Source organism: Suncus etruscus, chromosome 15 (genome assembly GCF_024139225.1).
Source record: "Suncus etruscus isolate mSunEtr1 chromosome 15, mSunEtr1.pri.cur, whole genome shotgun sequence".
NCBI classification, from domain to species: Eukaryota; Metazoa; Chordata; class Mammalia; order Eulipotyphla; family Soricidae; genus Suncus; species Suncus etruscus.
The window spans coordinates 90,977,667-91,001,613 of record NC_064862.1 but is presented as its reverse complement, the minus strand read 5'-3'; the positions used below and the strand labels follow the sequence as shown (position 1 = coordinate 91,001,613).

The 23,947-nt window shown below is 59.3% G+C and overlaps 1 protein-coding gene across 6 annotated transcripts in view; it reads left to right on the top strand.

Moving 5' to 3' along the window:
* Nucleotides 1-23,947, top strand: part of CACNA1A (calcium voltage-gated channel subunit alpha1 A) — a 106,327-nt gene that overhangs the window by 80,260 nt on the left and 2,120 nt on the right. For 4 of the 6 annotated variants that reach the window (XM_049788412.1, XM_049788413.1, XM_049788417.1 and 1 more), the window contains 21 exons: nucleotides 1,347-1,446; nucleotides 2,807-2,967; nucleotides 3,349-3,486; nucleotides 4,440-4,641; nucleotides 5,591-5,755; nucleotides 6,269-6,379; nucleotides 7,475-7,564; nucleotides 12,918-13,034; nucleotides 13,495-13,560; nucleotides 13,701-13,816; nucleotides 14,628-14,778; nucleotides 15,750-15,877; nucleotides 17,982-18,078; nucleotides 19,897-20,002; nucleotides 20,666-20,773; nucleotides 20,867-20,967; nucleotides 21,603-21,709; nucleotides 21,803-21,938; nucleotides 22,038-22,151; nucleotides 23,188-23,223; nucleotides 23,671-23,857. In XM_049788412.1, the coding sequence (XP_049644369.1) occupies nucleotides 1,347-1,446; nucleotides 2,807-2,967; nucleotides 3,349-3,486; nucleotides 4,440-4,641; nucleotides 5,591-5,755; nucleotides 6,269-6,379; nucleotides 7,475-7,564; nucleotides 12,918-13,034; nucleotides 13,495-13,560; nucleotides 13,701-13,816; nucleotides 14,628-14,778; nucleotides 15,750-15,877; nucleotides 17,982-18,078; nucleotides 19,897-20,002; nucleotides 20,666-20,773; nucleotides 20,867-20,967; nucleotides 21,603-21,709; nucleotides 21,803-21,938; nucleotides 22,038-22,151; nucleotides 23,188-23,223; nucleotides 23,671-23,857 (2,537 nt within the window). Of the gene's footprint in view, nucleotides 1-1,346; nucleotides 1,447-2,806; nucleotides 2,968-3,348; nucleotides 3,487-4,439; nucleotides 4,642-5,590; nucleotides 5,756-6,268; nucleotides 6,380-7,474; nucleotides 7,565-12,917; nucleotides 13,035-13,494; nucleotides 13,561-13,700; nucleotides 13,817-14,627; nucleotides 14,779-15,749; nucleotides 15,878-16,604; nucleotides 16,702-17,981; nucleotides 18,079-19,896; nucleotides 20,003-20,665; nucleotides 20,774-20,866; nucleotides 20,968-21,602; nucleotides 21,710-21,802; nucleotides 21,939-22,037; nucleotides 22,152-23,187; nucleotides 23,224-23,670; nucleotides 23,858-23,947 lie in introns of all 6 variants that reach the window. The other 2 variants (XM_049788415.1, XM_049788414.1) reach the window with 2 other exon arrangements.

Below are 23,947 nucleotides of genomic sequence, written 5' to 3'. Positions count from 1 at the left end.
CTTGCTCCGTCCCCCATCTCTCCCTCTCTCTTTCTCTTGTTCTGTCGCATCCCTGTCCTCTGTGCCCTGAGGCAACCACGTGTCCCAAGCCTGTAACCCATGGCCTGGTATCTGCGGCCAGTCACCTGATGTCGTGGCCCATGGCCTGATGTCCGTATACTGTCCTGTCGCTTGCCCTGACCAGGGTTCCTCAGGCTGCTCCCCAGGAGGGGGGGTGCCCAGGATGGGGGTATGTGTACCTTAGCAGGGTTTGGACGCTGGTAGTTTTCTGGGACTGTCATCCCCTCGTGGTGTCTCAGGAATGCAGGGATTTCCGAGTGTACCTCTCCAGCCCTGGGTCCTGAGCAGGACCTAAAGGGCCAGTAGCACCTGCTGACCTCTGGGCCCAGTGGGGATGTTTTGCTACAGAAACCCCCTCAGAATGCACCGTGCGCCCCTGATTTGGGGTGACACAGTCTTGCGTCACTCCCCGGCTCTCTCTAAGGGCCCAAGGGAGGTCCTGAGCCCGAAGTGATTGGGAAGGTTCTAGAGACTACAGAGAGAGAAAGAGGGACAGACAGACCACGGGGCCACCACATCCCCTTCATCCCCAGCATCCCATTGGTCTGGGTGTCCCACAAACCTACATATGCCTGGGGGTGTTGTGGGCTCAGTTCTGGGGAGAAGGGGGATGCGGGGGTCCTACCAGACTCAGGGATATGGGAGCTGGGCTGACCAGCTGGTTCCTGTCTATGATGCCAAGTCCTGGGACGCACTGGGTGTCTGGTCCTGCGATTCTTAGGTGGGTCCAAGTCGGGTCTATAGGGGGAGCCACAGGGACCTCCAAGGTGACCCTCTAAACAGCTCCAAATTAAAAGGGAAGGAGCCAAGAGCACAGTGAGGAGGATGCTGGGCCGACCTGAGCACCACCAGGAATTCCTGAGCATAGAGCCAGGAATCAGCCCTGAGCACTGCAGGGTGTGGTCCCCCTAAGAAGGGGGTGGAGGCGTTTGGGGATTTGCAGATCTGGGGGTTCTGCCCCAGGTGCAGAACTACTGAGGGGCGGCGGGCAGCGGGTTTCAGAGACCCCTTAGATTGGTAGCCCGCAGCCTCAGAGGAAGGCAGTGGTGTTTTCTAGGATCCCACGGCCGTGCAGGTGAGGACCCTCCATCATTGATACCTCAGCAAGCAGCCACATGGGCACCCACAGAAGGGCCACGAAGAACCCTCCCCCCAAAAGTCAGGGCTCCACCAGGCTCACCCCAACCCTGGACCTTGGCCAGGGAGGGTGCGGGCACCTTGCCCCGCCCCACCCAACCACAGGCCTCCTCTCTTCCTCCTATCACCCCCCCCCAATCACCCCACAGGGGCAACAGCAAAGGAAAAGACATCAACACCATTAAGTCCCTCCGAGTCCTCCGGGTGCTCAGACCCCTGAAAACCATCAAGCGGTTGCCAAAGCTCAAGGTGAGACCCCTGGGAGTCGCGGGGTGGACAAGGGGCAGCGCATTATCGAAGGAGAAAGCTTCCTAAGAGGCACCAGCGGATCTGCGAATCATTGCAGTGTCGGAGCCGTCCAATAGGGAGCAGCCTGGCTGCGAATCCCCTGAAATGCCTTGAGATTGGGGCTGGAGCTATATAGGACAGCAGGGAGGGCACTGGCCTTGCTCATGACCCACCTGGGTTCAATCCCCAAACACCACCGGATGCAGCCCAGAAAAAATATAAAAGACGGTATCGGGGCAGGCGAGATAACATGGAGGTAAGGCTATGCAGAAGGACGGTGGTTCAAATCCTGGCATCCCTTATGGTCCCCCGTGCCTGCCAGGGGCAATTTCTGAGCATAGAGCCAGGAGTAACCCCTGAGCACTGCCGGGTGTGACCCAAAAACAAAACAAAACAAAACAAAACAAAAACACAAAAAGAGACAGTATCAGTATTGGGTTCAGAGCTAGCACAGAGGGGAGGGCACTTACCTTAGGTGTAGACAACCAGGGTTCTATCCCTGGCATCCCAGAGATTCCCCTGAGCACCGCCAGGAGTTAAATCCTGAGTGTGGAGCCAGGAGTAAAATCTGTGCATAAATGGGCATAGCCCCAAAACAAGCCAAAAAGACAGTATTGGGGCAGACGGTGGGCAGAAAGTTGGCTCAGGAATTAGAACTTGCGCCTAGGGCCTGGAGAGATAGCACAGCGGCGTTTGCCTTGCAAGCAGCCGATCCAGGACCAAAGGTGGTTGGTTCGAATCCCGGTGTCCCATATGGTCCCCCGTGCCTTCCAGGAGCTATTTCTGAACAGACAGCCAGGAGTGACCCCTGAGCACTGCCGGGTGTGGCCCAAAACAAAAAAAAAAAAAAAAAAGAATTTGCGCCTAAGCGCAAACCCAGCCTGTATCAGGTGTAGTCCTGGAGAACCCAGCCAGGCTGAGTATCCCTGGAAATAGCCCCCCAGCTCCCACCCCCCAGAGCACGGCTCCAGGATAAGAATGTATAGATACTGGGGCCGGAGAGATAGCACAGGGCGAGTAGGGCGTTTGAATCCCAGCATCCCATATGGTCCCCCGAGCCTGTCAGGAGTGATTTCTGAGTGTAGAGCCAGGAGTGACCCCTGAGGCTGCCGGGTGTGACCCAAAAAACAACAAAATGAATGTTTAGATCCAGTGAGTGAGCCTCTTGAGGTGCAAAAGCCAGTTGCCCGAAGATGTCGCTGGCGGGCCGGGTGGGATGGGGGGTGTCTGGGCACGCGCCCCTCCCCTCGTGCGTGGCTTTCCCAGGGCCCCCAGGCCCTGTCGGCAGGCTGCTGGGGCCCCTGACGACGCCGCCCCGCAGGCCGTGTTCGACTGCGTGGTGAACTCGCTCAAGAACGTCTTCAACATCCTCATCGTGTACATGCTCTTCATGTTCATCTTCGCCGTGGTGGCCGTGCAGCTCTTCAAGGGCAAGTTCTTCCACTGCACCGACGAGTCCAAGGAGTTCGAGAAGGACTGCCGGTGCGTCCCGGGGCCTGGGGAGGGAACCGGGTTTTTCTTTTAGGGAGGTGGGGGGAGATGAGCTACGGCGCCCCTTTGCACAAGCACAAGGGTGTGCACAAGCGATCAGCCCCTGGGACGGAACCATGGCGCGAGGCGTGATGTCACGCTGGGGCTGGGTGGATGGACCTTGACATCACAGTAAGGTGGGGCGGACGGGTCGTGGCATCTTAGCAGGCCAGGGTGGGCGGGTCGTGACGTCATGGTGGTGATGTCATGGTGGTGTGCGCACACGAACACGCCTGCTCCTGCAAGGAGGGGGTTGTAGCCGACGCTTCTGCCGCCCCAAGGCGCCCTCCACCTCCCCTGAGCACCCCCAGTCACCCCCGTCTCCCGCTGCAGCGGCAAGTACCTGCTGTATGAGAAGAATGAGGTGAAGGCCCGGGACCGTGAGTGGAAGAAATATGAGTTTCACTACGACAACGTGCTCTGGGCTCTGCTCACGCTCTTCACCGTGTCTACGGGCGAAGGCTGGCCCCAGTGAGTAACCTGGCGCGGGGTCCCTGCGGAGGGCATCGGGGGAATGGGCTGGGCTGCTGGTGAGGCCTGGTCCAAGCCCTGACTCACAGGTGCGAGAGAGTGCTGGGCTTCTAGACGCAGATCACTCACCATGTTGAGTCGTGGCATTTTGGCCATTCCGGCTGCTGACGCTGAAAGAAGCTGTGTGATCGGTGCTGCAGCAGCCCCCGTGCTCCCTGAGGCCTTCTCAGCACCCCAGTAATCTAATGTTCCCCAATCCTGTGTCACACAGACACATCGGCCAGCCCCTGGCGAGCCCTACACACACCCAACCTCCACCCGCGTGGCAGCTGCCCCCTCCTCACTCCTACTCCCTTCAGAAACACCTTGCAAACTCCTTAATGAGTGTGTTCCAATGATGTGCTGTTAGTAGCGCCCCCTCCAGGATTCTGTCCTTGTGGACACCCAACCTCCCCACCCCCTTCCCCGTCACCTACAGTAGCACCAGCCAACCTCAGTCAAGAAGGGATGGTGGGCCCGGAGAGATAGCATAGCGGTGTTTGCCTTGCAAGCAGCCGATCCAGGACCAAAGGTGGTTGGTTCGAATCCCGGTGTCCCATATGGTCCCCGTGCCTGCCAGGAGCTATTTCTGAGCAGACACCCAGGAGTAACCCCTGAGCACCGCCGGGTGTGACCCAAAAACCAAAAAAAAAAAATAAAAATAAGGGATGGTCCTGGAGCAAAGCTCAGCCTGAGCAACTGTCCAGGATGCCCCACTCCCGCCCCCAACTCCTCCTCACTCCACTTGGCACCAGACACCAAATTTCGAACCCTAGAAAGCCCTTTCACAGGGTTGGATCCATTTCCTCCTGGGCATACTGCAGGGAGGGAGGACCCACCACATGCACCAAAGAGACCCCACCCTCTGCACCACCACCCTTCTCACACTTCCTGCCCCGTTTTCCCCCACCAAGGGTCCTCAAGCACTCGGTGGATGCCACGTTCGAGAACCAGGGCCCGAGCCCTGGGTACCGCATGGAGATGTCCATCTTCTACGTCGTCTACTTCGTCGTCTTCCCTTTCTTCTTCGTCAACATCTTTGTGGCCCTCATCATCATCACCTTCCAGGAGCAGGGAGATAAGATGATGGAGGAGTACAGCCTGGAGAAGAACGAGGTGCGGGGCTTTCGAGGGGGCCCTTCCCAGCTCTCGGCCCCACCCAGCCTGGCTCCCTCCTGTCTCTTCCACCCCAGGTCCTGCTGAAAACAAACTTCTTTTTAATGTCCTGTGTCACACCCTCAGTGCTTGGAGTTTATTCTGGGCTCCCTGCTGGGTGCTGGGTCCTGGGTCCTGGGAACTGGTGTGGTGCTATGGTTTGAGCTGGGGCTGCTGACTGCAAGGTGGCATCATGCTTGTCAGGCACACAGTCTCTCTTACACAGACTCACACACGCACGTACAGACATTCACAGACTCACGGGACATGACACACAGATTCACAGACACACACAAACTCCCACAGACTTTCCCACACACAGTTCTACATTGCCTTGCAATGATACACACAGGCTGCCACACACAGAGTCCCAGACTCACACATCCACAGGCTCGCACATACAGTCACTCACTCACAGACACACACACACACACACACACACACACACACACACACACACACACACACCAGAACCAGTTTCTGGGGAAGGCAGAGAAGCACCATCTCCAAACCCAATCAAACACCCAGATCAAACCACTGGGGCAGCCCTTCCCCTGTCTGAGAGAATACAAGGGGCAGAAGGCATGTAACTTGGTCAGCATAGACCAGGCCTTGCTGTGTAACAAATAGCACCAGCTCCTGTGGTTTCAGCTCCCTGCAGAACACTTGGATTCCTACCTGGCCCTTGGCCCCCAACCCTCCTGCCCTGAGCCCTGGGCCCTGTGCTATGCTGTGCCTCTTGGGGAAATAGCTTCACCTCTCTGTTCCACAGTCCAACTCTGCAAAAACAGGGCCCCTAATGTTCCCTGAGGGCCCTGGGAAGTGCTGAGGGGCCAGGGAGCTGACAGCGACTCTCAGCAGGCCCCTTGTATCCTTGCGCCCCCCGCGCTCATGATGCCTCACCCCGCAGAGAGCCTGCATTGACTTCGCCATCAGTGCCAAGCCACTGACACGCCACATGCCACAGAACAAGCAGAGCTTCCAGTACCGCATGTGGCAGTTCGTGGTGTCCCCGCCGTTCGAGTACACCATCATGGCCATGATCGCGCTTAACACCATTGTGCTCATGATGAAGGTGGGTAGGGCGCCTCCGCGAGGAAGCCTGGCCGGACTGCACTGCGGGATGTGACAAGCCAGCCCAGGACTTCTCCCCAACCTGGGACTTCCCAGCAGAGGGAGCAAGAAGTATCTTGAGAGCAGTGAGGAAGTGGTGAGAAAAGAGTTAGGGCCTCTCAAGTCTCCCCAGGGCCAGAAGGCAAAGCCTGGCCTGATGAGGTCCCCTGTGTCCACCCACAAAAGCACCCTGGGGGCGGTAATGGCAGGGAGATTAGGAATTACTCTGTGGGGACTAGAGCCATATCACAGTGGGGAGGGCGCTGGCCTTGCACACGGCCAACCTGGGTTCCCCCGAGGACCCCAGAAGTGATCCTTGAGCGCAGAGCCAGGAGTGAGCTCTGAGCACTGCTTGGTGTGGCCCAAAAATAAAAGGAAGAAAGTTTAAGGGCACAGCTGGAAGGAGGCTGGCCTGGGTTCGATGCCTGGCACCGTGCGTGGCCCCACCAACCACCCCACCCGTCCTTTCCCCCAGTTCTACGGGGCCTCACCCGCCTATGAGAACGCCCTCCGGGTCTTCAACATTGTGTTCACGTCCCTCTTCTCCCTGGAGTGTCTGCTCAAGGTCATGGCTTTCGGGATCCTGGTGAGCACAGCCGTGGGGGGCAGCAGGGGGGATAAACACAGTGATGAGGTGCTGGCTTTGCACTTGACTGGCCCGGGTTTGATCCTCAGCTTCCCATAGGGAAGCTCCGAGCCTGCCAGGAGTGATCCCTGAGCACAGAGCCAGGAATAAGCCTTGAGCACTGCCAGGTGTCCCCCCACCCCCCCCAAAAAAAAAAACCCTCAAAACTGCTGGTGTCCTTGGTTTCTCCTCCAGGACTAGTCATACCAGGTCACGCAGCCCTCAGCCACTGGCCTCCCAAGATTAGGCAGAAGGTGGGGGGAATCTGCCCCATTGAGGCATGGACAGGCTGGGTCTGAGGCTTCCTGCTCATGGGTGTGTCTGTCACCGTCAAGTTGGGGTGGAGACAAGATTCCTGGTCCGCTCCCAAGCTCACTGCTGCTCACCCAGAAAGGGTTGGAGCTGCGGTGGCAGTGGGGGTTCACTGTGTGAAAATCCTACTCACCCCACACCCTGGGAAGCAAGCAACACACGCGCGCGCGCGCGCGCACGCACACACACACACACACACACACACACACACACACGCACACGCATGCACGTAGGAAAATCTGAAAACCCACTCATTGATAGAAAACAGAACAACTGGACTAGGTGGAGGACTCAAAGGCTGGAGTACAGGTCAGGCTTGCTCAAGCTCTGAATTTGCTTTGAGGCACTGAAGGATCCTCTGAACATCGCTGGGAAAGTCCCCTCAAAATATGATGAAGTGGGCCCGGAGATATAGCACAGCGGTGTTTGCCTTGCAAGCAGCCAATCCAGGACCTAAGGTGGTTGGTTCGAATCCCGGTGTCCCATAAGGTCCCCCATGCCTGCCAGGAGCTATTTCTGAGCAGACAGCCAGGAGTAACCCCTGAGCACTACCCAGTGTGGCCCAAAAACAAAAAACAAACAAAAAAAAATGATGAAGCTGTGTGGGGTGCCCAAGAGTGGTTATGCTGAGTTCGATCCCTGGCACTGCACAGGGGCCTCTTGAGCCTCTTCAGGAGTGAACCCTTAGCACCACTTGGTGTGGCCTCCCCCAACAAACAAACAAGACCCATTCTGTGTTTCTAGAACTACTTCCGTGATGCCTGGAACATCTTCGACTTCGTGACGGTCCTGGGCAGCATCACGGACATTCTCGTCACAGAGTTCGGGGTGAGTGTCCCGCTGGCTCCTCGTAGGGGGACCATGTAGAGGCGCCGAGGGGGAAGGGGGACAGGAGGCGGCTGCTGGGCAGGATCCGAGAAGTTGAACGGTGTCCCAGGGCACTGTGGACGAGGGGATATTCTCAGGGACATGACTTGGGGGGGGTCCCACACCCCCGGTGAGCTTAAGAATAAATATCCCAGGGCTCCCGGGGAAGGAGGAAACTGAGTTCCAGCCTCCCAACAATACCACCCTATGGTATTGAACAGATGTGAAGGTCTGTCGTAAGATTCTGGTCCTAGGTGGGACCCCACGATATCCGTCTCCTCCCCCAACCTCACAGGGTCACTGACCCTCACTTCGGCCATTCACACCACAGCACCCAATCTCGCGAGTGTGGCCTTGCAATACGCCACTAGGTGGCGCTGTGCGTGGCTCTGAGCCATTGATGTGCTAGGGTTCAGAGTGGGAGGTTCTGGTTCCTGTCCCCACTCCCTGCGCTGTCCCCGCTGCAGACAACAACTGGGAATAACCCCGGAGTTCCGCCTGGTGTGGTTCCAAGCAAGCCAAAACCAATTCTCCAGAGGTTATAACACAGGGGGGAGGGCACTGGCCTTGCACACGGCCCAGCCGGGTTCTGTCCCTGGCATCCCATAAGGTCCCCTGAGCACAGCTGGTGTGCCCCCCCCACAAAAAAAATGGGGCCGGAGAGATAGCATGGAGGTAAGGCATTTGCCTTTCATGCAGAAGGTCATCAGTTCGAATCCCGGCATCCCATATGGTCCCCCGTGCTTGCCAGGAGCAATTTCTGAGCATGGAGCCAGGAGTAACCCCTGAGCACAGCCGGGTGAGACCCAAAAACCAAAAAAAAAAAAAAAAAAAAGATAGGAACCAGAGTGATAGCACAGCAGTAGGGCCTTTGCCTGGCATGCAGCCAACCCGGGAGGAACCTGGGTTTGATCCTGGCATCCCATATGATCTCCTGAGCCTGCCAGGAGTGAATTTTGAGCGCAGAGCCTGAGCACTGCCAGGTGTGACCAAACCCCCCTGAGGGTTCTGCTGAAGGGACCCAGAAATAGCTCGGGGAGGGGTCAGGGCACCTCCTAGCTTCTTGGGGCATCCACGTTCGGTGCCTGGAACACACAGGAGCCACCAGCGAGGTGGTAGCAGCCACTGTGAGCCACAGGTGAGGGCAGCACGCAAGGCCAGGCTGGGGTCGCTGTGCCTGCAGCCAGTCCAGCCCTGAAGGGGGCCACAGATGGGGGGTGGTGGGGCTGTGCCGGCCCAGCTAGACGTGCTCGGTCACCCCATTTTGACCTCCCAGGTAAGCCTGCGTGGCCAGCCCGGCCTAGGCCAGGGAGAGTTGGACCTGGAGGGTCCCCAGGATCGGGGCGTGGGCTGGGGGTGCCGGGGCGGGCGGACCGATGGCGGATAATGACTGTTTCTTGTCTTGTCTCTTTCATGCCTGCTGTTTAAACTGCCCATTGGCGCACCGGCGTCTGGCAAACCATCCAATCAAAATGCACTATGAATCATGCCCCTGACATGGTCTGTGTGTCCCGCCCTGCCACCTCCCCGGACACCCACCCGTGGGTTTTTTTTGGCACTGTTTACCAATCCACCTAAAAAAACGCTGACCACGCGCCCCCAACTGCCCCCCGCCCGCCCGCCCCCCTCATCTTCAACATCCACACCCAGGATCCGGTTGGTCTTTCTTCTTTCTCGAGTCTAAACGCGCCACCAGCCCTGCGCCCCCTGCCCCGCCTGCGCCCCCACCCCTGACTGCAGTGCCTGCTGCGCACGTGCTCGGCCTGACCCCGCACCCCCAACCCTGTCTGTCCTTCCGTCAGTGCGGCTCCCCTCCGCCTTTGTCTCCCGCAGGGAGGGTCTGTAGCCACTGCTCCCCCACTTTCAAGTACAGCCAGAGAGCAGCCATCTGGGACCTGGGGGCCCTAAAGGGTGACTGGCACACACACCCATTCCCAGGACCCTGCCCGAGCCCATGATTACACATGCCTACACACCTGTCCAGAGTCTCCACATATGTCTACATGCATGCCCGCACACATGTTCAGAGTCTGCACACACATGTTCAGTCTATACACACTCAGATACATGCCCACGTTCTCAGTCTCCGCACACACATATCCACACATATGTACTCGTGATCAGTCTCCCCACAGCGCTCACACACCTCCACATACTCACACGTGCTCAGTTTTCACAGGTGCTCACACCTGTCCGCACATCTGTACGCATACTCAAAGTCACACTTGCTCACACACATGTTCACATATCTGCACGCATGGCCACAAATCTTCGTGAATGCTCACATACATACCCACACATCTGCTCTCACACACAGAGCTCTCACAGGTGCCTGTCTCACTGTCTCCTTGCCACACCCTCACCCCTTTGTCTCTTGTCCCCAGAAACCCACACACTCACCCATCCACACCCCTGTACCGGTAGTTCCCATAACCCTTCACTCCCTGCACCCTTCCCTCTGGGAGCTCCCACCTCCCTCTGTTCACCACCTCCTCTGAGAAGGACCCCCATTGGCATTGTCCCCAGTACCAACCCCCCAACACACACACCCCTAACACTGATGAGCCCAATGGAGAGAACAGCAGGGCCACAGTCAGAAGGGGGAGTCCCAGCCCACAGTCAGAGGGGAAAATCCCATGAGGTCACAGTCAGGGGGGGGGGTCTCAACCCATAGAGGGGGAGATTGGATCCCCAGAACTAAGCAGAAGGATGAGGCAGGGCAGGGAGGAAAAGTGACATCCCCAAAAGCATCTAAAAGGCCCTGCAGCAGGTGCCATTGGGCCTGGAAGAGGGAGTGGCTGAGGGCTGGAATTGGACTCCTAGAGAAGCTCAAGGCCACTGCAGTGGGGGCAGCAGGGCAGGGGGAGGAGAGTTCAGGATTCGGGGATGGTGGGTGGAGGAAAGGCAGTGTGTAGGCAGAATCTGCAGGGACCTTTGGGGATTCCCCAGACAGAGTGGTTAGATATGGTCTTCAGAAGCAAGAGTTGGAGTCGCCATAGGTGTTCTGGGGTCCTGTGTCTGTGGAGATGAGGCAGCCATGGGCCGGGGGACAGTCAGGTGGAAACTGGGGTGTCTCTGGGAGGGGCTTCACCATAATCACCCCCTCAGGCTCTCCTATCCCTCACCCCACATCTTCCTGCCTCTGCTGGCATGTTCCCTGCACCCTCTGCAGCTTTTCCTGCATGTGTGCCCCGGCCTGCCTCTGCATGGGCGTCCCCAAGTGTCCATGCTGCGCCCTCACCCCGTGAAGGGATGGCTTGACCTCTGGGCACTGCCGGGAGGGGTTGGGGTCCCCCATCCCCAGGGTGAGTTGGATGGCACCAGATGAGTGAGGGGCCCCGGTGTGGGCTGTGAGGAATATCAGGGACCCTCAGGTTCAGCCTCTCCATTGCCCTCTTTGTCCGAAAGACTTAAGGACCAGCCCGCCTCCAGCTCCCACTCACCGCAGGGCTGAGACAGGATGTGGCCACAGACCACACCCAGTCCTGTGCCCATTAGAACCACCCAGATCTTCCCCCCAATTTTTTTTTCATTTTATTACTGTTTAGCCTTGTGGGGCTCCCTGGCTGAGCCCCCTTCCCAGACAACCCCCCATCACCTTTTGAGATGCTTTCTGCCCTGCCCCGCCCTTGCCCCAGTCATGCATGGGCATAGCCCGGTTTAACTTTTTCAGCAAGATTACACCTGGGGTGCCCACCCCAAATCTCAGCCAATTTAACCTGACTGAAGTCACTCCCAAAATCCCATAAGATTCCCCGCAGCACTGGGGGGGGGGGGTCTCAACAGACCCCGCCTCCCGTGACGGGGGGCCACATGGAACCTCAGGAGGGGGCTAACCCCAATTAGGTCCCCCCAGGCACTATGGCCTGCTGCGCCCGGCCAGATTGATTCATTCATTAAACAGGACTCCTGGCTTCTGGTGCCCCGAGGGCGCCCCCTGGAGGCGCCAACGGGCAAGACAGGCGTTGTCCCCCACCGCCCACCTCCCTCAGCAGGCAAGACAGTTGCTGTCCCACTGTCCCACCTCTAGCGCCCCCATGGAGCCTTAGCGGGCAAGACATGCGTTGTCCCCATCACCCACCGCCAGCGCCCCCTGGAGGCCCCAACGGGCAAGACAGGCGCTGTCCCTGCCGGTCAGGTCTCCCATTGCCGGCCGGGCCCTTCCAGCTAGGGTGGGAGGAAGCAGCGACAGGGACTTAGACTAGGGATCTTGGAGCCAAGACAGGGTCCACCCAGGGAGGTCTTGAGGGCAGGGCCAGCCCCGGCACCGGCCCCTCGGTGCTCCCCCCACCCACGGGTGCCACGTACTTACTGCTTCCCGCAGGCCTGGTCCCGTGCTACTGCACCCAGCCCCCGGAGCTGAGAAGCCATCCCTGAGCGGGGGGAAAAGGGCCCCAAATGCATCTTCTCCGACTCAGCGGGCAGCGCGGACTCGCCCTGCGGCCGACCAGCCCCAGCTCCCTCCCGTCCTCCCCATGCCCGCTCGCCAAGGGGGTAAGAACAGATGTTCGTGCATTTCTCCCATCGGCTCCAGCCGCTGTTCTTGGACGTGGGGTGAGGTCAGGGCGGGCAGGAGCGGGTGGGCCGCTCGGCAGGGCAGGGCAGGGCAGGGCAGGGCAGGGCCAGGCGCCCGGCGAGTCCCCGTCAACAGATGCATTTCTGGCCCCGGAGCGTAACATGCCCTGGGGAGCCCCTCCCAGCTCCCCGCCCCGCACACGTCCCCCCCCAAGCCTGAGCGTGCTGGCTCCCCCACCCCGCACCCCCTTCCCAGCCCCCCTGTGCCGTTGCTTCTTACATGTGTGATGAACCCAGCAACTTGGCCCGTTTCTCTCCCCTGTCTCAGTGCATTTGGTTGTTGGGAGAAGCAAAAACCATCTCGATTTTTTTTCCTGATTGGATGATTCGGATTATTATTTTCTTTTTCTTCTTCTTTGGTTATTTCTGCCTGCCCGGTCCTTTTTCCCTTTCCTCACTCCTTTCTTCTCTTCCTCCCCCCTTTTCTTTCCCTTTCCTCCCTTTTGGGGGCTGGGGCTGGCTGGGAGGACCCTCTGCTTTGGAGTGGGCACGGTTTTGTTTTCCTTCCTTCCCACCTTTTCTCTCCCGTCCTTCCTGCATTCTGACTTTTTTCTTGTTTTCTTTTTTCTTAACACCCCTCTGCACCATTGCATTAATAGTGCTTTCTCTCCTCCCTCTTCTTATTTGGGGACTGGCTTGCTTTTTTCCTGTTGGTTGGCTTCATGTAAGGGTCTCTGTGAATGGTGATGGCTCTGAGTCTCCACGGTTGGGTAGACGGTCACCGCACTTTCTTCATCTCTCCCAGAACAACTTCATCAACTTGAGTTTCCTCCGCCTCTTCCGCGCTGCCCGGCTCATCAAACTCCTTCGTCAGGGTTATACCATCCGCATTCTCCTCTGGACCTTTGTACAGTCCTTCAAGGTGAGAGCCGGCCTGAGGCAGCTCTGAGCAGAGGCACACACACACACCTGATCCAAATCCAGATTCCACGGAGGATTTATTGTAGGATAGGATTATATAGGATAGGGTTATTATAGGATATCTCTCTATTTGGGGGGGGTTTGGACCACACCCAGTGGTGTTCAGAGCTGACTCCTGATTCTGCGCTCAAGGATCACTTCTCGTGGTGCTCAGGGGACCCTAAGCGATCCTGGGGATCGAAGCTAGGCTGGCTTGCGTGCAAGGCGAGCACCCTCCCCGCTGTCCTACCATTCTGGCCCCTGGTGGTCGCCTGTAGAGGGCTCATCTGTCTGCCTGTCTCCACTCTGTCATGAGGCTCCAGAATGCCATGTACCTTGTACCCAGAGCTCTGGGAGAGAGAGGGACACGGTGTAATCAGGGGCCCCACAGCACCCTCGCTCACGGCGTTCCGTCCCGCCAGGCTCTGCCCTATGTGTGCCTGCTAATCGCCATGCTGTTCTTCATCTACGCCATCATTGGGATGCAGGTGAGTGCCAAGACCCTCCCCTGCTCAGGCGAAGCCCATGTAGCGAGGAAGCCTCAGAAGGTTGGGCTGGGACTTGTGGGTGCCCTGTTGAGCGGGAGAGGGACACACCCGCCCCTAGTAAGCGTCCTGTGATTCGCCAGGTGTTTGGCAACATCGGCATTGATGGGGAGGACGAGGAGAGCGAGGACGACGATTTCCAAATCACTGAGCACAATAACTTCCGGACCTTCTTCCAGGCCCTCATGCTTCTCTTCCGGTGAGTGGGTGCCTCGCCTTTGCCGCGGGGGCGTGTCCTCTCCTCTCCCAATAGGGGTCGAGCCTTCCCATCTCTTCCAGTAGGGGGCGTGTCCTCTCCCTTCCCTTTCAACAGGTGTCCTTTCCCTGCTCTTCCAGTAGAGGACGTGTCTCTCCCTTCTCTTCCAATAGAAGGCTTGTCCTTTCCCTTCTCTTCCTATGGGGGCGTGTCCCTTCCCTTCTCCTTCAATAGGAGGCAGGCGTGTCCTTCCTCCCTCTTCCGGTGGTGGCGGTGTGTCCCTTTCCTTCTCCAATTAGGGGCGTGTCTTTTCCTGCTTTTTCTGAAGGGGCGTGTCCCTTCCCTTCTTTCCAGTAGGGAGCCTATCCTCTCCCTTCTCTTGTGGAGGCTGGTCTCTTCCTTCTCCGCCAATAAGGGGCGTGTCCTCCCTGCTCTTCCTGTAGGGGCGTGTCTTCATCCTCTGGGATGGTGAATCCTCTCCCTACACTTTCAGTGAAGTTGGAGTTGGTGCATGGGCAGGTCAGGGACTCTCCCCCGAGCTGCAGACTTTCTGTGGCATGTAAGGGCATTTTCCCAGCCATGCCTCATGGAATCCTCCCAGACCGTGCAGTGCCCCCCAAGACAGATGAGGAAACTGAGGCTGATAGTACCTAGGCTTGATGGTTGTTAATCCCAGAGCGACTTTTCGCTCCTGTTTTTCTCCAAAGCCTCCCCTGGAGCAGGGTTGCTCCTCCTGCTCTGTGATGTGGGATTGCCCCTAGCTGTGGTGGTCTGGGGGGACAGGTGTGGGACCCACATGCCCCTCTGCCTGCAGGAGTGCCACCGGGGAGGCGTGGCATACCATCATGCTGTCCTGCCTCAGTGGGAAGCCCTGTGACAAGAACTCAGGCATCACGACCCAGGACTGCGGCAATGAGTTCGCGTACTTCTACTTCGTGTCCTTTATCTTCCTCTGCTCCTTCCTGGTGAGTGGTGGACAGCTGGGAGCCCCTCTCGCCGAGGGATCCCCAAATTGGTGTCCTTATGGTGCACTGGCTCCTGCCGGGTCATCTTGGGTCCCCAGGGATAAGGTCTGGCCATTTCCCACTCCGGTGCAATGACCCCTAAGCCTCAAACTCAAGCATCCTGGGGGCTGCACTATTGGAGGTTCACAGTCTCCCCACAACACACTCCTAGTTCTCTCACTTGTGAGTGTCAGAAAATGTCTCTAATGGCAGCTAGAGAAGTCGTACAGTGGATAGGACTCTTGCCTTACAGTCAATCTAGGTTCAATCCCTGTTTCCCCATATGGTCCCCAAGCCCCCACCAAGAGTGATCTCTGAGCACAGAGCTGGGAGTCAGCCCTGAGCATCCCCAGTTGTATCCAGACCCCAGCTAGACACTGTTATCCAGTTGAAGATCCAATTGGAGAGAGATCAACTCCAACAGGGAACTAAGTTTTGCAAAATCTTAGAGGCAAAATGTGTCATGAAAGGATGCTGCAAAGTGCAGACCAGAACAGGCTCATCCACCATCCACATGCCCGTCTAGATCAACCCCTCAACCACCATTCATCCATCTATCCATTAGTCCATCCACCCACCATCCATTCACTCAACTACCCTGTATCTGTCCACTTGTCCATCCATCCTCTGTCATTTGTCTGCTTTTATTGCCTGTCTGTCTGTCTATCTGTCTCTCGTCTTTTTGAGGGTACAGGGATCCTTGGGTGACTTCGTCTTTCTGGTGTGACCGTCCCTTCACCCCACTGTCTCCCACCCCAACCTGTCTCTCACCATCTCTCCTGCTCTTTGTTGCTTCCTATATCTGTTTTTGTGCTGCCCTGGGCTATTGCTCTATGTCTCACTCTATGTCTCTGTGTGTCTCTGTCTTTGGCTTCCTCTTCCCTCTGGCCTCCCTTCTCCCCCCTCACTCTGGCCCGAACGGGTCTTCCCAGATGCTGAACCTCTTCGTGGCTGTCATCATGGACAACTTTGAGTATCTCACCCGTGACTCGTCCATCCTGGGCCCCCACCACCTGGATGAATATGTGCGCGTGTGGGCCGAGTACGACCCAGCTGCATGGTAAGAGATGCCCTGAGTCTGGGCCTGCTCTCCCTCTCATGTGTCAGGGACTGCACAGTCAGGTCATGGTGTGAGGGGCTCTGGGAGGGATGTGAGCGCCTTGAGATGACAGACACCAGCCCTTGCCGACACACCCACGCTGCAGACTGGCTGCACCCCGAAAATGGCATAATCTAGCTTGGTCCTGCCAGGACCCTGGACAACACCCAGCAGACTCACAAGACCAAGCTTGTCTCCAGAGATGCCAGAGTGGTGCCCCTGCTGGCTGGCATAGGAGTCTTACTCCATGCTGCCCCCCCCCCCCAGGATTCACTAAGATCCTCCTGACCTTAGTTCAGACTTGAGGCGCATTCACAGGGACTCTCAATGACTTGAGGTCCCGACTGGGTGGGAACCTCCCCTGGGGTTCACCCCCTCCCTCAGGCCACTTCCATATCCTTGCCCTGGGCGTCTCCCGGACCCCCTAACTCTCCTTTTCTGATTGTAGGTCATCAGCACCTGGACTTGTTTCCCTTCCTGCCCTGTTTCTGTCCCCCCAGCCCCGCCCACCGTGCCACCCACATTCTGGTGGAGGAGGGGGTCGGAGACCACGCCCCAAGTTCTTGATGCTCAGAGCCCAGCCAGGAGCTTGGGGTCCTCCCCTTCTCTCCACGCCCCTCACCAACCCCTGCCGAGCCCGGGTGACAGCTGCTGGCCCCCCCACTAACGCCCTGTCTTCTCCTTGCAGCGGGCGGATCCACTATAAGGACATGTACAGTTTATTGCGTGTAATCTCTCCCCCCCTCGGCTTAGGCAAGAAATGCCCTCATAGGGTCGCGTGCAAGGTCTGAACCCAGCACAACCGCGGGCGACAATGGAATGAGCGTGGCTTGGGGCGCCGCATATATATATTCACATAGATATATATATCTCCAGACTGGACCCACGAAGCATCTCTCTCGCTCTCCCTCTCCCTCTTTCTCTCTTTCCCTCTCTTTTCTTCTCTCTCTCCCTCTTTGCCTCTCTTTTTCTCCCTCCTCTTTCCTTCTTGCTCTTTCCCTCTCTCTTCCCCTTTCTCTTTTTCCTTTTCTCTTTCTCTCTCCTCTCCTCTCTCTCTCTCTCTCTCTCTCTCTCTCTCTCTCTCTCTCTCTCTCTCTCTCTCTCTCTCTCTCTCTCTCTCTCTCTCGCATTGAATCGGAGCCCTCTGTTGGTCCCAGAATGCCCATGTAGACTCATGCATGGGTCATCGAGCCACCCTCCTCAGCCATCTCTGCTTGCTCTTAGCTGAGGCTGCCCACCCGGGGGTCTCCACAGCCCCCCCAAATCAGATACATCTGGGGACAGGGTCGTAACTTTGCATCGTGTTCACCCTCCCACATGACCATCCCCTCTCCCTCCCCCCAAGACCCCACTGTCCCCCAGTGCCCATTCACAGACTGGCCTCCCCCAACCAGAGGAATCTCCATTTTTCCAAGGGCCACGGGCCCCCGTGTATGGCTGGCAGTCCGGCCGGAGTGAGAGAAACCCCCAAACCCACCTACCCTTTCCCTCCACGGCACCCACCCAGGTCCCTGTCCTGGAACTGAAATGAATCTGATATTTATTTCTATTCTCTTTCTCTCTCTCTCTCCGTGCTCATAAGCATTGAAATAATCCGATTTTTTTTTGTCCTTAATGACCATTTTCCTCCGTTTTCTGCTCTCCTCCCCTGTTTCTGTGACGCCTCTTCTCATCCTCTGCCTTATTATTTTTTCTCATCCAGTTGTGCCTGGTTTTCTTCTTCTTGTTTGTGTCTTTCTCATTTATTTTAGGGGCTTTTAGTTTTTTTTGTTGTTGTTGTTCTTCTTATTCAAGTTGTTGGTTCGGGAGTTCTTTTAAGTTTGGGGGTTTGTGTTTCTGTCTAGGACTCTGTGGTTTCTGGTGATGGGGGCTGCTTTTACTTTGGTTTCTGAGTGATTATTTGTTTGTCTGTTTGTCTGTTTTGGGGTGGTTCTCTTTCATTCTGCTTTGGGGCCTGTTGCTACTCCTCTTCCCTCTCTCACTCTTTCCCTCTCTTCCCCATGGTCCTCCATCCCCACCCCACCCGTTTTGTTTTTTTTTGTGCTTGTGTTCCCGGTGCTGCCAGGGGCCGCATGCCATACCCGGACATGTATGAGATGCTGAGACACATGTCCCCGCCCCTCGGGCTGGGGAAGAATTGTCCGGCCCGCATGGCCTACAAGGTAGCTACCCACACCTGCGCCCCGCGCCGGCCCTCCGGGAGCCCTGTTTGCCAGCGTTACTTTTCTTCTTCTTCTTCTTCTTCTTTTATTTTTCTCCCCACCCTCTTTTTCGTGTTTTTTTTTTTCTTACCTCTTCTTTGGTTTTTGAACCTGAGTCACCGGCTCCTCCCCCCATTGTGCCCCGAATCCCCCCAAACCGCCCTGTCGTTCTGGTGAGTGTGTCTTGGTGTTTTGAGACTCCATTATGGCGACACGTGGGGGGAGGGGGGAGCCCCAGGCCCTCCCGTGCCCCAACAGCCTCATGGGACACCAACACACTTTGGAGAAGGGGGGGTGGCTTGGGACCGTGCCTCCCCTTATGCCCACCCAACCTGCAGACATTGATGTGCACTGAAGGGGGTCATTTCTGCCCCCCAGACCCCCAGCTCGGAGAAGCCGATACTGATTTGTCTTTTGTATCTTGTGCCCCCCCCCAATCTGGGGACTTCCACCCCTTCTCTAGCCAACTCTGCAGCTGAGCTCAGATCTTGAACCCAGACTTCCCCAGGAGCAGCAGCCCCCAGTCTTGCCCCCGCCCCCTATTTCCCCCCACACACTCACCTCCCTACCACTCCCCACCCCGAGATTCGGCCACCGCCCCATATGCTGCCATTGTTCAGACTGGGCAGGTGGGGGCCGCAGCTGGACCCCTGGACCGTGGCACCCAGCGCAGGCCGTGCACGCTGCCTTGGCGGGGGCCTGGGGTGGCCTGGGGAGGGGGGTGCATGCTGGCTGGAGGAGCCCTGCGCCCAGGAATCTCCCTTGGCACCCAGGGTGTCGCTCTGTTCACCCCCCCACACTGGCTCATCCACAAGAGCTTCAGGGGCCACTTCCCACATCTCCCTCCAGGTCCCCCCAAAATGACCCCTGTCCCCTTGTCCCTCCCCACCCCTTTAGCCCCCCCTATGTGGGCCTGACCCACCCCTCCTGACCGTGACTTTCACCCCCTGCAGCCCCCACCCAGGAGAAGGGCACCCACTTGGACCCTCCCTCCTGCCTGCACCTTCTCCCTGTCTCTGCCTGGGAGTGTGGGCTGGCCAGAGGGAGGAAGGCCACAGCATTGGCCTGTTTTAGGGTACAGTGGTGATGGGCTCAGCTGAAGCTCAGACGCCACCCCCTCACTGAACTCTGCCACACCACACAGAGAAAACCCCTTGCACAGTCCACAACCTGTCTGGCTGTGCTGGGGGAGTGCCCAGTCCACAGCGCCTCCTGACCCACCCCCTCCCGTTCTCCCATGTCCATACACGGTCCCTGTGGACGTAACCTTAAGTCCTGTGGCCAAAAGGCCCCTCAACCCCTTCACCTTCTGTGCCACTGCCCGTGAGCACTTTTTCCTGGGGTGCAGAGATCTTTCTCCCCCTCCGGGCCTTGGAGCTATGACTGAGTCTCGATTCCTTGCATGCCCCCCACCCCGTCTGCTGTCCTGTGTCACTGCTGCATGTCGGGGGGGGGGGACGGGGGCGCTTCTTTGCCACAGCGCGGCCTCTCCCGGTGGAGGGGGAAGCCAAGGAATCTCCCCGGGCCTGGCCGCTGCATGCACGTTCCAACCCACCTGCCTGCATCCTCTTCCTCTGGGCTCTGAAGGGGACCCTGGAGAAGAACTCGGAAGCGGGGCGAGCATGGGGGAGGGTCCCTCTGAGATGGGCAGGGGCGGGGGCGTTCTCTGAGCCGCCTTCCGAGTTCTTCCTCAGCCCCTTCCGCGGGTGGGGTGCGGGTGGCCGTCGTGGGGGGGTTGGGAGGCGCCCAGGCGTGACCCTGCGGCCTGGGTCTCCGCAGCGACTGCTCCGCATGGACTTGCCCGTGGCCGACGATAACACGGTGCACTTCAACTCCACACTCATGGCCCTCATCCGCACCGCCCTGGACATTAAGATCGCCAAGGGTGAGCCGCTGGGGCCACTCGGTGTCAGTCAGAACTCCCCGGGGCGGAGGGATGAGCCAGCCAAGAGCACTAGGGGGAAGTAGGGTTGCAGGGGGTTGATCTCCGTGAAGAAGCACCCCAGGGACGGAGCTGGCCTTGCCCAAGGCTAACTCAGGTTTAATCCTCGGTATCCCATAGAATCCCTTGGAGTAACTCCTGAGCACAGAGCCAGGAGTCAGCCCTGAGCACCACCTAGCGTGGCCTAAAAAAAGTGGGCTACGAAGGAGCTAGTAGAGGACCTCTCTGGTTCAGAATTTGAGCAGGGATAGGCAGGAGTGGTGCGGAGGCGGGCAAGGGGCGCCCCAGGGGGAATTTGAGGATGGACAGACGGGGCGGACAGGCTAGATAGACCCTGATGCTCGCTTCCCCAGTCACCACCCCACCGCGCTCTGCCACTCGCTCTCGGCCCCTGGCGGCTGTGCCGGGGAGACCCTCTCCTGGGCGTCCAGCACCTTTGGCAAGTTTGTGAGCTTTCGCACACAGACCAGACCGGCAAGCGCAGGGGCTTGCCGCGCGCCCTTGCGCTGCTGAACCGTTTTTAGCCGCTAAGCCCGGTCCCAGGGCTGTCGTGGGGTGGGGCGCCCATGGCGGGTCCCCCTTCACGGCCTGTCGTGCTCGGAGCAGGCGGCGCGGACAAGCAGCAGATGGACGCGGAGCTGCGCAAGGAGATGATGGCCATTTGGCCCAACCTGTCCCAGAAGACCCTGGACCTGCTCGTCACCCCGCACAAGTGTGAGCGCTTCAGACTCGGGGCACCCCGGGGCGGGCCGGCGAGGCGGGCGGGGGCTGACCGAGCCCCTTTGCCCTCGCCCCCTCCATCTCCAGCCACGGACCTGACGGTGGGGAAGATTTACGCGGCGATGATGATCATGGAATACTACCGGCAGAGCAAGGCCAAGAAGCTGCAGGCCATGCGCGAGGAGCAGGTGGGGCGCAGGGTCCCCCACAAACCCCTTGGGTCCTGGACGGGCCCAGAGGGGGCCTGTGCAAAGGCCCCGCGGCAGCCTCCTGAGCCGAGCTCGGTGGGTGGCAGGGAGGCGGCGGGCGTGGACACTGCGGGATCGGGTGAGTGAGGCGCTCCGAGGCGGCTTCACGCCGCGCCGCCCTCTGCCGGCCAGTGCTGGGAAGTTCAGGCGGGCCTTGGCCTTCAGGGAGTGTTAGGGCCTGAACAAACAGGAACAATGTCGGGGTGTTGCAGGCAATCAGGCGTGACTTTGGGGTGGTCACATCGAGGCACAGCGGGAGGGCGCTGGGTTTGTACAAGGCCCACCCGGATTTTACCTCGGGCATCCCCCGAGCACCTTCAGGAGTGATTCCTGAGCGCAGAGCCTGGAGTCAACTTCGAGTGCCGCTAGTTGTGACCCAAGAATGGCCTCGGGGTTTGGCGTTTGGCTACAAAGTTGGGTGACCTCCTGGCTCTGTCCTGGGCACTGCATATCCCCAGCACTGCAGGGCAGGACCCTGTGGAATTCATCAGCCGTTTCCCAGGGTCAGGGGATCGCTACTTCTGCACCCTGCTGTTGCGCCCCCGCCCCAGCTCACCCCTCTCTGTTCCCCCTAGAACCGGACGCCTCTCATGTTCCAGCGCATGGAGCCGCCGTCGCCAACTCAGGAAGGGGTCCCCGGGCCCAATGCCCTCACATCCGGCCAGCTGGAGCCCGGTGGCCTGTGAGCATCTCTCTGCGGGGGTGGGAGGCGGGAGCGGGGTCCGGGCAGGAGTCAGGCACCACCACCCTCAAATCTACGTGCCCCGCCCCGCAGGATGGGACAGGAGTGTGGCCTCAAGGACAGCCCGTCCTGGGTCACCCAGCGGGCCCAGGAGATGTTCCAGAAAGCGGGGACGTGGAGCCCAGAACGGGGACCCCCCGACATGCCCAACAGCCAGCCCAACTCTCAGGTGCCCGGCCCTGGTCCCCACCCCCGGGGAGTATCGGTGGGGGCCTGGCTATCCTTCTCCCCCACTTGGGCTCACCCTGGCCCCTCCCTGTGCCCGCAGTCGGTGGAGATGCGGGAGATGGACCACGACGGCTACTCGGACAGCGAGCACGGGGTCCCTGGCGATGGCCAGGCCCGCGCCGCCTCCATGCCCCGCCTGCCCGCAGAGCACCAGGTGAGCGCTCCGCCCCCGCCGCCTGCGGGGCTGGGGGCCACGAGGGCTGGAGAAAGGCGCACAGGCACGCACATGTGTCAGCACACACGTGACACCTGTAAACACACATGCAGCCACAGACTTCCTGCGTGCAGATATCGTGCACATGTGTTCATGTGCTCACAGCATCATACAAGCTTCTACACGAGCGCATGGGACCATCACACACACACGGTGTGCCCAGACACTCACAGACAGGTGCAGTCACACAAGGCACCATCATACATGCGCACCCGTGCGCTCACACACGCCCACACGCACTGTCACACTTACACACATGCAGGGCCACACGCATGATCGAGTTGTGCCAAAGTGCATGCGGATGCGCCTGTGTGTGCTTTGTGCGGCCGAGCACGCGCACACACGCTGGGTCTGCCGCGCCTGCGCACACCCGCCTTGGCGAGTGCATGGTGCCCGCTGTGCCCGCAGACCCGCCGCCCGGGAACGCGTCGGGCCCGCAGTGCCCTCTGGTAGCGGGGCGGGGAGGGGCGGCGTCCCCGCGGGCCCCACGGTGGAGGCCAGAGGGCGCTTGGGCTTGGCTTGGGTAGAGGCGGGGGCTGTGCTGTGCGGACACCTGGAGGTGCCCTGGGCCCGGCCTGAGGGATGGCCCCCCGGCCTGCATGAGCCCACCCACCTCCCACTAGGCTTCGCCTCCACCCCTCAGGTGGGGGGCCCTGAATCTGGGTGGGACAGCTTCGAGTGGCAGCTGTAGCCAGGCCTGGCACGTAGCATGAGGCAGCCCTGAGTCCCCTCCCCCGTCTGTCCGTCTGGGCCACCGCCATCTGTCTGCCTTGTCTCTGTGCTCTGTCCTCTGTGCCCCGAGGCGTCCCCAGCACTGGGAGCTGCGACCCATCTTTTCCTCACTTGACACCCCATCTTTCCTCTCTCTTTCCTTCTTTCCCCTTGCTCCCCCTCTCTTCCGCACATTCCCCGGCTTTTATATTTATTTCCTTCTTTCTGATTTTTCTGTGCGAACCACCCCATGGGGCCGTGACAGAGGCGAAGGGGCCGGCCACGTGGGAATGACCTCAGTGTATGTACTTCGCTGGCCCCAACGCCCGCCCCGTGGGCCCTCCGACCCACCTCTGCAGAACTTCCCCAGCCAGGGTGCCCCCCACCCGCATCTCTCTCTTTCTCTCTCTCTGTCTCCTGAGTTCCTAACCCCCAACACACAAGGCTCAGCCCAGGGGTGCTGGAAAGAGGAAGGATGGACCCAGCAAACCTCGAGGTGGGATGGGAAGGCACAGCCCCGGCCCGCAAAGGGAGGAAGCCAGGCTGGGCCCTGAGCACTGGGCCCTGAGCTGAACTGAGCAAGACTCCTTCCCTGGTCCCTCACAGGCTGGGGCAGGCGGGTGTGTGATCCCAAGCTAGGAGGCTCCGACAGGGGCCTCCCCGCTCCTCTCCACTCGCCGGGGCCGGGCTGGGGCGGGTGTGGGGCCCGGGGCCCGCTGACCCGCCCAGGCCTGTCCCCCCCCCGCAGACCATCTCGGACAGTAGTCCCATGAGGCGCTCGGCGTCCGTGCTGGGCCCCAAGGCACGGAGGCTCGACGACTACTCGCTGGAGCGGGTCCCGCCGGAGGACGCGCATCACCGGCCCCGACCCCGCGGGGAACGCGGCCACCGCGCCTCGCAGCGCTCTCTGGGCCGCTTCACCGACGTGGACACAGGTGGGCGCGGAGGGGGGACTCGAGGGACGCGGGGCAGGCCGGGGCATCTGTATCGTCCACCTCCCTCACGGCCGCTGTCCGTCTGCCCTG